The sequence below is a fragment of the Mya arenaria genome, chromosome 6 (assembly GCF_026914265.1).
Source record: "Mya arenaria isolate MELC-2E11 chromosome 6, ASM2691426v1".
NCBI classification, from domain to species: domain Eukaryota; kingdom Metazoa; phylum Mollusca; class Bivalvia; order Myida; family Myidae; genus Mya; species Mya arenaria.
In genome coordinates, this window is record NC_069127.1 from 28,408,151 (window position 1) to 28,423,512 (window position 15,362).

At 32.8% G+C, this 15,362-nt stretch overlaps 1 protein-coding gene across 1 annotated transcript; it reads right to left on the minus strand.

Annotated features, from left to right (window-relative positions):
* Positions 1 to 786: 786 nt before the first annotated feature.
* LOC128237676 (melatonin receptor type 1B-A-like) lies at positions 787 to 13,754 on the minus strand. Its single transcript, XM_052953262.1, has 3 exons — positions 13,460 to 13,754; positions 4,910 to 5,577; positions 787 to 873 (listed from the first exon to the last, which is right to left on the minus strand). The coding sequence occupies exons 1-3, from the start codon at positions 13,752 to 13,754 to the stop codon at positions 787 to 789; spliced, it is 1,050 nt and encodes a 349-aa protein (XP_052809222.1).
* Between the last annotated feature and the right edge of the window lie 1,608 nt (positions 13,755 to 15,362).

Below are 15,362 nucleotides of genomic sequence, written 5' to 3' on the forward strand. Positions count from 1 at the left end.
GGATCTCTATCAAGTTCGAGGTCTCTATGCATAAGAGATTTTAATATATTGATCGTAAACCGATTTTCAGCTGGAGGTAATTTTAAGGTTACAAAGACATTGACCCTGAAGGTCCTTATGCCGACCATATCTCATTATCCAGGAGTAGTCCCAGACTATATTGATATGTCACTTCGACAATTTAAGGGGTGGGGGGAGCGACCCGCCACTGGATCGTAATGTATATTTATAATAAAAAATCTAAGAATTCAATCATTGATAATTTAATGTCCCTTCACTAAACTAAAAATTACACACATGTATGTATACATATCTATACGTCATTCTCTTTTTGAGTAAATATCACTTCAAATCAATGAGATTTTCTTTCAATTGTATCACAAGTATACAAGATACAATAATTTTCATGTATAGTTATGTACATGAAAACAAGAGAACGTAAGCTCAATGAACTATTTTCCGACATGAATAACAAACATACATAGCATATCAAAACATAACAATGGGCCTGTGACCAGGAAGTAAAAGCATATCGTTTACAATAGTTACAATTATTGGACAGTACTAAAAAAGCTGTTCCTTATTATATTATTGCATACAATTACAAGTAAAAGATGGATTTGAGCACTGAACACAGTGATAACCTCAACTAGATTTCCCTACTGTACGAACAATCCACACGCGCACGGTCCCGCTAGTTGACATACCACTGTAAAATGGTAAGTTCTTTCAAGAGTATAACTTAAATATTATTCGAAACAGTAGCTGACAAAAGCATAGCGTGGTCTATCCCATGATTAGGTCAATCCCTACCCACAGGTAACCACCCGAACCTTTGCCCGGCCTCTGTTCGGACAATATCAGCACCAGACACTGTGTAAGAATGTAAATATGTTGGTATATGTTATACACCTCTCCAACACAATATAGTATGAACTATAATAATACTCTATTGTATATACTTATGAACATTAAATTGTTTTCCGTTTTTTTTTCTATTTCCGCCGACCGCTTTCACCATATTTTGTTCTTGTTGGTAAAAATAAACTTGGAAGATTTTTATTTGAAATACCTGCGATTTGATTGGCTGACGGGTAATCGTGTGAGCCTATGTAATTGGTTTGTTACGTACAGTTTCTGCATGATATCATTGATAGTGCAATATGTAGTGAATGGTCATTGACTTTTCAAAGTTACACATTAATTTTATTAAAAATCAGATTATTTTAGATAAGAAAAACATCCTCCGAAACGTTTTTACTGAGATTTGATAAATCGGGTCGTAAGGCTTTAAACCAAAATGTAAAAAGCCGTAACCAACGAATTTGAGGACAAGTTATTAAATACTCAGTTATTGTGCCCAAAGGTTTGTAATAACAGAATAAGACAACGTTTTTTTGTGGGAGGTATCATGATGTTACATTTCATTTTATCAGTTTATACACGTGTTTGTTTAAAAAGGTTGTTTATATATTTTGTAGTTTTATTTTACAATGATAATGTTGGCTGGTCCATTTTGATCACGTGATCCTACATGGTACACCGTTGAGACATAACCCAAACAATGTCTCTATCATCTATTTAATACCTTTAGAAACAGTCTGATTTTGTAACTCGACATTCCAGGAAAATTCATGCAAAAAAATAAACTAAAATACCCTACCGTAAATAATCATAACAACAACGAAGAGTGGTTTTGACTCTTCAGCTTGAAAACGACACGTGTACAAGCGGTCACACTGATTTCGGACAGCACGTGTGATTTACAATGGCACTTGGATAACTGTTTTAGTTCACTGTTAATTCAAATTTGTTTTATTTACACTTTGAAAAAACTATAAAAAAGATAAAGTAATAAATTCAGAAACGTTATATGCAATGAAATAACAAATCAAACACTTTCTCTGATGAAAAACATTAATTTGAACTTCGTTGTAGGAGAGCATTAAGGGAAAATGAAACATTTGTGAAGTCCTTTAATCAAAACGATGTTCCAGAAAGAGTATCATTATCTATGTTTGAATTTCTTTTTCGAATTCATTATATAGCATGTCTCCAATTAAAATCTAGTTGACCGCCTTCGATACTTCATCTTCATTCATCCTCATCTTCAACCAATTCACATCATTGAAGTACTTTATTGGATACATTATAAGTGTTTCAACCAACTTAATTCCACCTTGTTCAAATTTAAAATCTTGTTTGAAAATTATGAGGCAGTAAACTAATTACATCAATTTTGAGAATACAGTATCGTATATCATATTCATGCACAATTTATTAATTTATTTATGCACAAAGTCTTTCATATTGCCAATTCTTATGTGAAAAACTACAGAAAGAAGCTTGGTAGCAAACAGTTTAAACATAAACCCGGTTAAATGGCACTGGGTAAACAAACCCAAGTTATTTGTGTCTATTCACCATTTCGTTCAATTATAAATAGTTTCCTTGCTGGGAACGTTATTCCAATGTGATGTTGGTATCGTTTTCAAAGATACGGGCGGAAAAGGTTTGCAAGTATGTACATATTTTGGTCATACAGTTTGAATCTTCTTTCTCAAACAAGGGTTACTAATTTCATTAGAATGACATAAGAAATATCAACTTTCAAGTTATATTTTATAAAAAGAGAAATCCCACTTTAAACATAAAACAGAAGCAGACAAAATAGAAAATAGCGGGTAACACAAATAACATATGTATTTGGGAAGAAAGATATAAACATACATAAATTGAATTGCAACTATATTTGGAACACTGTTATGCATCACCATTATTATATTATTATTATTATTATTATTATTATTATTATTATTATTATTATTATTATTATTATATTAAAGTATAACCTTTCATTCTGGCTTATGTTCACAGGCGATTTCACAAATATAGTTAAATTATTCATTAAACACATTTTCAATACAAAATACATTTAAATTTAATATCTTAATTCACATATTAATGTATCGGGTAGAGTTAAATAGCTTTTTATATCACTTTGCAAATATTCGGAGATTGTTAATTCTGAGGTTCTAGTATTTCAGAAAGAGTCATGTGATGAACACAATGTAACAACGCTATATGTTTATTGCATGTTTTACATTTAATTTAGTCACACGTGTATGAACTATTTTTGAAAAAATAGGGAAATTACCCTTTTTAAATCCCCTACCCAACCATTGCATTGCAAGTCTCGAAACATGGAGTGCTATTTTTTACTCGACTGATTTTTGAAAGAAATAACGAGCTGTTGTTCTCACTTGATGGTCGTCGCCGTCGTCGTCGTTGGAGGCGTTGGCTATGTTTTGCGCTTAGGTGACTTAAATGAAAACTAACAAAGCTAAAACGTTAAAACTTTGGGAACTTTTTCAACAAATACCTTTCTTATCATTGTACCTAAAATGCTGAGTCACATCTGTTTTTTTTTATGGGTAAAACACAAGAATTTTAATGGATTTTGGTTGATTTAGAGAATTGGACATAGCTTTTTGAGGGAGGGTGGGGGATATTATAGAATTTTCGGACTTTATAATTTTAGCTAGTCTGTTTCTTTTGTGCTTTGGTCACTTACAAGCAAACTATCAACGCTATCACTTTCAAACTTTGGACTAGTTCACAATGTTCAAATACGAAATGAATAAACTGTAAATGGATAAACTCAGATGAGCCTTCAGCACCCGCAGACTGTGCTCTTTTATAAAAATGTACGTCTGTGATACGCTGAAAACGTTCAATCATGCAATTCGGAATTTTAGCGCTTTTTAACTTGGAAATTGGTGACCAGGGAGTCATTGTTTATAAATACATACCATGGCCATGTAAAATATTTGAACAATATAAGTATCTATCATGGGTTTCCGGTATGGATAGAAAAATCCGATCCGAGGGCACGCGCGTAAGCCGGTAACGAGGCTTGCCGAGCAAGCCTCGTTACCGGTCACGCGGCTTCCCGAGGGTCGGATTTTTCGATCCGTACCGGAAACACATGATTAATATTTTTCTTGCATACCTAAAATATTGAATTTGTGGAAAAATTGACGTAGAAAACGCACTTTTGTACGTTTCACCAAATAGCACGTGCGACGTTGTGTACTGACGTCATAAAGCGCAATAATTTCAAATCACTATAGACGTCAAATAGTTCCTTTGAAAATCGCGCTTTTACGATTATTTTTTTTCAATTTTAATTAAAGGTATTGAATACTTATATTTTTGATTCCGCTTTATTGAAATTGCATATTATACTTTTCATAAACCAAACAATAAAATAAATAAGAAGTGGCGCGTTCTTGCACGTGACTCATCTTAGATAGGGGGTGTAAGAAGAGTTTTTCCAGCAGCGGTCACATGACCGGAAACACACGTCTGGTATGCAAGAATAACACGAATACCTCGAAGTGTCGGTGTTATTTCAAAATTTAAGTAATAGTTCACGAAAAGCGCAGCCAGAGATGATAAATAATAAATATTTATGATCAAAGGTAAAAACAATGTTGTAAAGCACCGAACTGCAACATATTTTCGGTTTTTCTTTTTATGCTATTTTTTTTAGAGAAAATGTTGATTAAATTGGCGTTAATTTGAAGATCATTGAAGAGATGTAACGTCCCGACCTAATAGTGATAATGTCATTTTAAAAGTGATGGTTGAAAAACATGTATTTTCACGGAAATGCATGAAGGGATTCGTATTATGACTGTTCCTCTTAAACCATTGTTCATAGTTGTCGTATTGACGTATTGGCAACACCATCTATTGTCACTGTAGCGGATACTGTTTCCGTGAGCCGTTTTGAGACACTGGATTAGGAGTGGCTAATGGCTTCGCTGACTTTTACCTGATGTATTTCTATCCTGTGAACATGTGTGTTTGTTTGTTTTTTGCAAGACAATAACATTTCAAATACCTCCTTGTACGCCTTTGCAAAATGTTTATTTGTCATGAAGTAGATACACCAGTTCATAGACGGGTGCAAATGGGCAAACAGAGTGATGTATAGGTGAACTTCGTGCGGAAATGTGTCGTTCGAATCGATAACAATAAGAAGGGCGTACGGCGTCCAACATGACCCAAATACGGCGTAAATTAAAACAAAAGTTTTAGCAAGGCGGAAACTCTTCAGTGGCCTGTCGGCATTGAATGTTTGAGAGGTATGCTCTTGTATTCGACGTCTGTGTTTCCGGACGTAAATATAAATCCTCAGAAAGCATAAGCCGGTAATGATCGAAGGTATCCATACTAAAATGACAGAAAACACAATCGTAAATGGGAACGTCTCCATTCTGTCCCATATACATTCCAAACTTTTTCGGTCAAAACCATGGTCACCTACGCCTGCTGTATTCATCAATACGAGAATTATTCCTACGAAGTATACCGATAACGATATGGCGCAACAGGTTTTCTTGGTAAATATTTTGTTATAGATATCGTTGGCGCAAATGAAAACATATCTGTTCAAGCTCATGGCTGCAATCGTCATCAGTGACGTCACACATGATATCGTACATATACTAGCAACAACCTTGCAGAGGCCCGGTACACTCCCAAAGAACTCCTCTCCCTCTAGCTTGGCTGAAATTTAAACACAGTTAAAGATTAAAAAATATACGACCTTTATCGATTATTTACAAGTAGTAGTAATGTTGAATGCTCAAATGATAATGCATGTGCTGTAAAGTTGGGACCCAGTGACTATGTTTTTTTCAAAATTAATATGCCTAGTTTAACAATTCATTCATCTTTAAAATCAATTTATACAGAACAAACAATCACAAAGCATGGCATTTACTGTTATTTTAATGTAAGTTAAATGTATTAAGCAAAAGTAAAAACAAAAATAGAAGTTACTAATAAGATAAATTTTACAAAATGCTTTACATTTTAATAACATTTAAATATGCAACATAACACATATTTAAGTGACCACCCCTGGAAGTAAATTTGCCATTTAGTGCCTTCCAAAGTAAACAAGTCGTTTGAAGGTCGAAAACTTAAAAAGTTAAAATAAAATTTTATTTAGTTTAAAGGTTTAATATTTAGCAAACTTAGTTCATAAATCCGTTGCAACATGTGAAGCTGTGATAAGAAGTTAAACACGTTTTGAGAAAGATTTGTTCAGATTTCCAATAAAACCCCTCTACATTTTTCCGGAAATAGTTTCATACATTATGACTATGTTTTTGTGTCAAAATTGTCTGTAGTATCCACACAACAATGTTTTGATGCTTTTTGGTGAGGGGAGCGTATTGTATTTTGCAACGATGAATTAAATTTTATCCACTATTTTTCAATAATCTGTTGAACATCTATTGTTTATGATTTGAAAAAAAAATATCATCAAGAACACGCAATACATGGTTGACTAGGGTTTCTAGGGCACTTTGACACAAAAACAATGTTATGTGAATGCATTTTTATCAAAAACCTGATAAAATCTTCTTTCGTAAAATTTGTTTAACACTTAACTATCCCATTACATGCCACAAAGAATGTATGTTTGACTCCAGAAAGATCATTAATTAAAACCATATAAAACAAGAACATTTAAAACGTTTTGATTTATGGCATTCCCTACCCACTTTGGCACTTTTAAATTCCAAACAAATTATAAACGCTTTTATCCATCTGTTTCATTGGACTAGAATCATGGGTATGGGAAATTTATCATATTTCAATATTAATATAATACATTTCAAGCTGAAACTTAGCTTCGCGGCTAGTGTTATTTTTTCTTGTTTGTGACAAAAACACTTCGTTCGAACTGGTAATTCTAGAATACCCTTTAAGAACCAGCCGTTTGACGTTGAAAAAAATCTGGAACTGAATAACTCAAGCATTGTTGTGTTGTTTTTTTAAATTTCTCTTAGGATTATTATTTAAAGTGTTCATTCATGAATGATTAATGCAAGGGTGATAACTTGACGTGTCAGAAATGCATATGTTATTTCACTGATTTCCCGGAATAAATCACCCATTATAACAAAACAATACGTTTTGCATTTCAGAAAATTAATTAGGAATTCAGAAACATAATTTCTCAAAAACGTATTTTTTTCTCAAAGGCTTTATAAGGATCCCAAATTGTCGTCAATTGCTAATATTATTGGAAGCAATAAGACCAACAAGGTCATAATTGGAAACTAAATGCTGATCTATTAGATAGTTTGGAACAAATAAACACAGACATGTTTCCCATGGTTTCAAAGTCAGTGCAGACCTTAATTTGTCATGATTATTTCAAAATTTGGCAGAGGTCAAAGGCCGAGGAATCATTTTTATAAAAGAGAGCAGACAGAATGGAAAAAGGTTAAGGCAGTTTTATCACTTCTGGTTCAACGAAATGTGTTAACATATCCGTTGTTAGTACTATTTCCTCAGTTAAGTTGTATTAGTGTATTGCCATCAGGCCCCAATTTTCCGAAGCTTTTTAAGGTTAACAGGCTTAAGTGTCTTAATTAAATAAGCCAAATTAATACTTACATTTGCTTTTGACCAATGGAAAATAGCTTAGCTTAACACTGTGATATGAGACTTAAGATGTTTCGAAAAATTGGGGCGAGCTCTGTTTATTAAAATGACTTAAGAATTGTAATAGAGACAGTAAGAAAAATTAAAATAGGATAAAACTGAAAGGGGGTTAAGCGTCCGTTTCCTCATGCGCTGTTTCTTTTTCAGCCTTCAACAGTTTGGGTTATCAAATTTTCATACTGTACAAATGTAAGGGTTGAAAAGGTGGGTGTTATTTCATCAAATAAGCTTTAATTGGTTTTGGTTGTAATATATTATTCGATTGACAAGTAATTGAGTAATGGTGTTATGCACCCTACTAACATTTCTAAAATTTGTAATGCCTTTAAATTGTGACAAATTTGTTAATAATATTTTGGACTTGCCTAATGTTCACGAAACATCTTAAGTCCCTATACAGTTCACTATTCTTTTTGGTATTAATTGTGTATGTTTTGATATATAAAAAGGAGGAATAAATGTCGACAACAAAGGATTTTAATAAAGGTAACTTACTTTAATTTGAAAAAGGTGCAGAAAACATGGTATATCTACCTTATGAGAGTACTGTAGATCACAGTTAATCATTTAGTATTGACCTGTCATTTAATATTTTTATGTTTTCAGGTATTAAATGCACGGTTACAATCTTGTTATCTGTGTTTGATATTTTCCATACATGCATTATTTAGTAAGTAGTTAAAGGTTCATCACTCAAACGTAATGTTTGTTATACATGTGCATGTATTTATTTTGAATAAGAGTGTCACTTTAAATGTTTTTGGATTTTAAAATGATATTATCTTTGCTTATCAGGATAAATTAAGGTAACTATAGTAAAGATTAACAGAGAAACTACTTATTATGCAATTAAATGCTACTTATGCTTTTTACGATTAAGAACATTCGAGCAGTTTGGGTCTTATGACTTATTGTTTATGAACTGGATTAATAAGTATATATTTTACACAATGTATTCCTAAGCTAGTGTTTTATGTAATTTGTCTTGGACGAATATTATATGCAAAGGCAAAAATCTAGTTTTCATGACCATAGGTCTAGAAATATAGTTGAATTTTCATAAGTGGTGTATTTTGTAAAAAATTAAAAACCTTTCTATGAAACGAATGCTATGGTTAAGCTAACTGTACTTGAATTCTTGTAAATCATCTATTGGAAAAACATAGTATGGGTACATTTTAACTTTTAACTTATATAATTCATAAAAAACTAGGGTTTATTATGAAACAGATATGACTTAAATGATAGGGTATTTAAGAAGAGTTGACGTAAAAGCTAAGCTTTCATCATTTATGAACACAAAAAGCACTCAACACTGATATTATTGAAACTGTAATTGTGATTTTCCATTACTTTGATGGTGTTTAATAGTGTTTGATATAAAACCTATATTTGATGTTTCCAACTGGTAAACTTACTGGCCACGATTTGTAAAGATCATTCCTACTCGTTGTTTTATTGCAACGTGTACTTTTTATATACTAGACAACGTTGTTAGATCTTTAATCCTAAAGATATTTTAATTTCATTTTGACAGAAGGAAATGTCTTATTTATTGGTAATTCATTAGACACAATTTGTCAAAACTACCGTAGAAACTACCGTGAAGAGCTTAGCAAACTAATTATTAAAAAGCTTTTTAGGTTTAACCAGCATTTATTTCATATACAAAATGTAATACTAGATCAAACACGAGTATTGAATCAGGTCAACAACGAAAGATATAAAGTGAATTCAAATTTGATGCATTACAATATTTTAACTTAACTTTAACATTACAGATTTGATAATTTATCTTGTTTTCAGACAATCATTAGGATCATTTCAATCGAACAGACACTCAGAAGAATGACATTTAACGTCCAAAAACAGATTACACTACTATTAGTGTATGGCTATCTATGCCTGTATGGTTATCTATGAACGTACGTTGTCTATGCATAAATGGTTATCCATGAATGAACGTTGTCTATGCATGTATGGTTATCCATGAACGAACGTTGTCTATGCATGTATGGTTATCCATGAACGAACGTTGTCTATGCATGTATGGTTATCTATGAACGTACGTTGTCTATGCATGTATGGTTATCCATGAACGAACGTTGTCTATGCATGTATGGTTATCTATGAACGAACGTTGTCTATGCATGTATGGTTATCTATGAACGTACGTTGTCTATGCATGTATGGCTATCCATGAACGAACGTTGTCTATGCATGTATGATTATCCATGAACGAACGTTGTCTATGCATGTATGGTTATCCATGAACGAACGTTGTCTATGCATGTATGGTTATCTATGAACGGACATTGTCTATGCATGTATGGTTATATATGAACGTACGTTGTCTATGCATGCATGGTTATCCATGAACGAACGTTGTCTATGCATGTATGGTTATCCATGAACGAACGTTGTCTATACATGTATGGTTATCCATGAACGAACGTTGTCTATGCATGTATGGTTACCTTTGAACGAGCGTTGTATATGCATGCATGGTTATCAATGAACGAACGTTGTCTATGCATGTATGGTTATCCATGAACGAACGTTGTCTTTCATGTATGGTTATCCATTAACGAACGCTGCATGTATGGTTATCCATGAACGAACGTTGTCTATGCATGTATGGTTATCCATGAACGAACGTTGTCTATGCATGTATGGTTATCTATGAATGTACGTTGTCTATGCATGTATGGTTATCTATGAATGTACGTTGTCTATGCATGTATAGTTATCTATGAACGAACGTTGTCTATGCATGTATGGTTATCCATGAACGAAAGTTGTCCATGCATGTATGGTTATCTATGAATGTACGTTGTCTATGCATGTATGGTTATCTATGAATATACGTTGTTTATGCATGTATGGTTATCCATGAACGAACGTTGTCTATGCATGTATGGTTATCCATGAACGAACGTTGTCTATACATGTATGGTTATCCATGAACGAACGTTGTCTATGCATGTATGGTTACCTTTGAACGAACGTTGTCTATGCATGTATGGTTATCCATGAACGAACGTTGTCTTTCATGTATGGTTATCCATTAACGAAAGCTGCATATATGGTTATCTATGAATGTACGTTGTCTATGCATGTATGGTTATCTATGAACGAACGTTGTCCTTGCATGTATGGTTATCTATGAATGTACGTTGTCTATGCATGTATGGTTATCTATGAACGAACCTATGCATGTATGGTTATCCATGAACGTACATTGTCTATGCATCTATGGTTATCTAGGAATGTACGTTGTCTATGCATTATATGGTTATCCATGAACGTACATTGTCTATGCATTATATGGTTATCCATGAACGAACGTTGTCTATGCATTATATGGTTATCTATGAACGAACGTTGTCTATGCATGTATGGTTATCCATGAACGAACGTTGTCTATGCATTATATGGTTATCTATGAACGAACGTTGTCTATGCATGTATGGTTATCTATGAACGAACGTTGTCTATGCATGTATGGTTATCTATGAACGAACGTTGTCTATGCATGTATGGTTATCTATGAACGAACGTTGTCTATGCATGTATGGTTATCCATGAACGTACATTGTCTATGCATCTATGGTTATCTAGGAATGTACGTTGTCTATGCATGTATGGTTATCTATGAATGTACGTTGTCTATGCATGTATGGTTATCTATGAACGTACGTTGTCTATGCATGCATGGTTATCTATGAATGTACGTTGTCTATTAGTGTATCGTGATCTAGTAATGTACGTTGTGTATTAATTCATCGTTGTCTATATATGTATGGCTGTCTGTCAGTGTATCACAAGAATCAGAAGGGAAAAAAGAAATAACAGTAAAAAAATGAAAAAAAATATACGATACTTGTATATTGTGTCGCAATTTGCCATCTTCTTGAATTGTCAACAATATGCGGTTTTCATTAAACTGCATTTTTAGCCTTAGGTACATTTTACATGAATACCAAAAAGGTACATCAACGAATTTTAGACACACTTGGGAAATCTGAGTAAAAAGAAGAAAAAAATCCCTATGCAAAAATCCCCATGCAATTAATTTTTCATTATACAATATAGTCCTTACAACAGGAATGATATTGCTTTTAATCGGATATGAGTTTCCAATTAAATTGCTTAACCAACCCCGCAAGATAAAAAAACTGAGACAAGGGACCATGTTTACTTTTGATATGAAACTTCATAGCTCAGTGGCTAAATCTAATTGAATGGCATATTATCAGATGGATAACAAAGTCATTCAGAAAAGTTTATTTGCAATACATTTGCTGTGGTTCTTGTAACACATTCTTAATTGACCAATTATGTATATGTCGATCTAAAACTTTATCAATAAACTTTTCGTACGGTTTTATGTACCTGTGTTCGTTTTGGGGAATTGACGGACTACTTCTACGATATATGCACTTCATTTTTTCCTAGTGTATTCCTACGTATATTTCTAATTTAATCCTTCAAACAATAATCATTTTAATCCAGACCTATAAATCACGAACGTCTGATTTTGCTTATAAAAACAGCTAAGCCGTTAGGAAAATTCATAGGTTGCAGTATCATCAAAGAAGGTAGAAAGGAACAGTCGTGATAGAACTTTACTATTTTCGCATCGACTAAGCGCCTAAGGAATGTTATTAATGGATGACAAAAGATCATATGTATTTTCAAAACATTTTGATACGCAATATATTTTTATTTGTTATGACTAGTTTCTTTACAACCTTTGCTTATATGTGTATGTTAAACGGCATACTTAAAAAAATGACAGTTCACACGTGTTAAGAGAGTTTTTAGTTTCCTGCGTTAAAAAGTAAACAAATAATTCCGTATGTGCGACATAGCAAGTTGACAGCATTAGAATGAGTGAATTTTTTTGCACACAATAAATATCCATACCAAACATGTCATTTCAGAACCAATTTCTATGCATAGTCCATTATATTTAGAGGTAGAATATGTTCTTAGTTTAACTCGACATCGTAAACAAATAAAGTTATTTGGCCGGTAACTTTTTGGACTTCGAAACCGAAAAAAAACATTTCTAAAAGATAAAAATGTATTACAGAAAAGGCTGTATTTATGAAGCTTATATGACAGTGAGACAAGGTCAAAGGTATATTTATAGCCCTAATAACTGTTACAATACGTTTCCTATGGATCTTGATGCGTATAGGTTTATGTTTAAAATTTGCATCGTCAAATTACTTTTCTGATCTCTTTTGTAACATATACCTTAAGTGGGTTGACTATTATAATATTTTAATTTCCTACTTGCTAGGTAGATAATCTGACGCTAAGCATATGATTTATTTGGTATGGCCGGCCTTATATGGAATTGTACATACATCCTTTTAATAAAAGGATAAGAAGGTTAGTGTTCAATAATTAGAAAATTAAAAGGAAGAGATAGAACTGACTGAAAAAAATGCTTTTTTTGTCATGGCTTTATTTAAACTTCAGTAAAAAAATCCTTAAGTATACAATAAGTAATAAATATAAAATATAAAGTAATCAATCTAAGTTAAGACTACACGCGTCGGAAGTTTTGAGACACTGTAAAATAGGTTATGATAACTAAAGGTAATTTTATAGAGGCAAAGTCACGTGAGTTATAACAATTAGGATATACTATGATGAAAATACAGACGGTTTAATCATGTAACAACATATTACCAACACTAATTAATCTAAGCTAGCTTTTTACAATGACCAGTGACTGAAAAAATGATCTTTTTTATTTGATACATTTGTTTATAACTTCTCAATGAATCTCATATGTTATTTTCATCTGAACTATCGTTTAACACTAAGACAAACATGTTAAGACAGCAATTCTTAATAACATCTCTTAATCAAATGAATGCAAGTTAAAATGACAACTATTTAAATTTACCTATAAGACTCATAGGGTCAGCCACAACGGTTACATACAGGTCCGAAATAGCCAAATTCACGATAAAAATTGACTCCACGTTCCTCAGTTTCCTCTTTGTAGCAATGACAAACAGAATCAACAGGTTACCCAACGTTCCAACAATGGATGCAAAGCCAAGCACAATAATGCATGGAACTGCCAGTCCAGGCCTTGTACGCAGAAATTCATGACGTCCGTATAGCACTACACCTAATGTTATGTTGTCTACGACGCTATTATTATTGGTAAAAATCGTGTCCTCAGAGTTGTTCATCGCTTGTTTTTAATCTTATTAAGCAATCCGAATGAACCACATATGTTTATAATGTAAAGATTTAAAGGAACAGGAATGCTATTAAAGCAAAATGACGTGACCAAAGCGTCGTTACTCTTCGCAATGCTACATCGAAATTATCATGCAATTCTGTAGTCATTTAGTCGGAAAGAAACCAATACGGGCTCTGTTTCCAGGCACAACAGTTTACCATTAGATTATTTTTTCCAATATCAATGGCCTTATAGTAAAGCAACAGAGTCATGTTTTAGAAAAATGATTTTAAGCATAGCTTTAAAAACGGTCTTTCATTTTTTAGAAAGAGATAAGGTTTATTGATGTACGTTGAAATGAGTTTAGTGTCATAGTTCATATATTTGGGAATCGAACTTGAGCCAGTATCAAATATGATGAAAACATAGTTGGGAAAAAAACACAATATTGTTGCCATTTTTGCCGTTAAAATGGATAAACTAATGTTACGGAAAACAGGTTTTTCTCTGCGAAAAACTATAACTTTTGCTTCAGTTTATGATAATTAGCCTTTTAAAGGTAAATACCGATACTTTAATCGCAATTAACTGATCTCTGTTATTTAAGATATGGTATGAGCAGTCTATCTATGACGTAGAGATGCCTAGTTTAAGTCTTCTATAAGTTTTCGCCGCATTACCCCACTCGGGGAGAAAATAACTCGATGAAATTTATTGCTATCTAACACTAAAACGATCTTTTATTCGCCATATTGCTGTGTTTTATCCACAGGCTATGCATTGAACGGTATCTTACCATCTATATCTATATCTATTTATATTTCAGTTATCCATCGAAAGAAAGGAAAACGCAGCATGTCGATAAAAGGCAATTAGAAGAAATATTATTTGTCACGAAAATCATAGCGAATATTCCAACATGAAAATTAGTAAGACGATAAGCAACATGAACTTAAACTCTGAGACCAAAACTCCTCAATGAATAAAGTTATATAAACGTTCACTCAAAACAAACCAGATTCTGTTTGTAATCTATACAATTTCTACACTTCAAAATGTTCGACAACTTGTACGTTCCAGACATGGCATTGTGGATAATTAACATTTAATTCAACGATATCATACATGAACTTGCATCAGAAAACCTCAGAATTGAGGAAGAAGTGACACTCGACGGAAAGGCGCGAATGCCACTCAAACAGCAACTTTCGAATACTTCTTTGTATGTTTTCGCAAAAAGTTTGTTTGTGAAGTAGTAGATAAAATAAGCTCATCTAAGAACCGCGTGTTAGACGATTTATTATTATTTTTATGCTGTGATTTAATTTCCTGAAGAAATATATATTTGGTCGAGCTCTTCGTAGTTTATAGCGAATGAAATTTTATATTTTTAATAGAGCTAGATCAATATATTTTTTTAAGATATTAAATCACAATATGAAAATGATAAATCCGTCAAACACGCGGTTCCTAGATGAACTATTTCACGTTAACGTTGATTTCTGCATATTTTGTCCACAAATTAATGATTTAAGGTATACTATAAAACTATTAGATGTGTGTTTCCTGTCCGAATCGAAACATCCGACTTTCTGAAGTTTTTGGGGGGAATGGG

What these genes read in the sequence shown, in the direction of transcription:
- LOC128237676 (XM_052953262.1), bottom strand. Translation starts at nt 13,754, where the DNA reads ATGAACAACTCTGAGGACACGATTTTTACCAATAATAATAGCGTCGTA. An exon ending in TGACCCTATGAGTCTTATAG is followed by an intron (nt 5,578 to 13,459) that starts GTAAATTTAAAT and finishes TTTAAATTTCAG; the next exon opens with CCAAGCTAGAGGGAGAGGAG. An exon ending in TTGCAAAGGCGTACAAGGAG is followed by an intron (nt 874 to 4,909) that starts GTATTTGAAATG and finishes ATTCTTACACAG; the next exon opens with TGTCTGGTGCTGATATTGTC.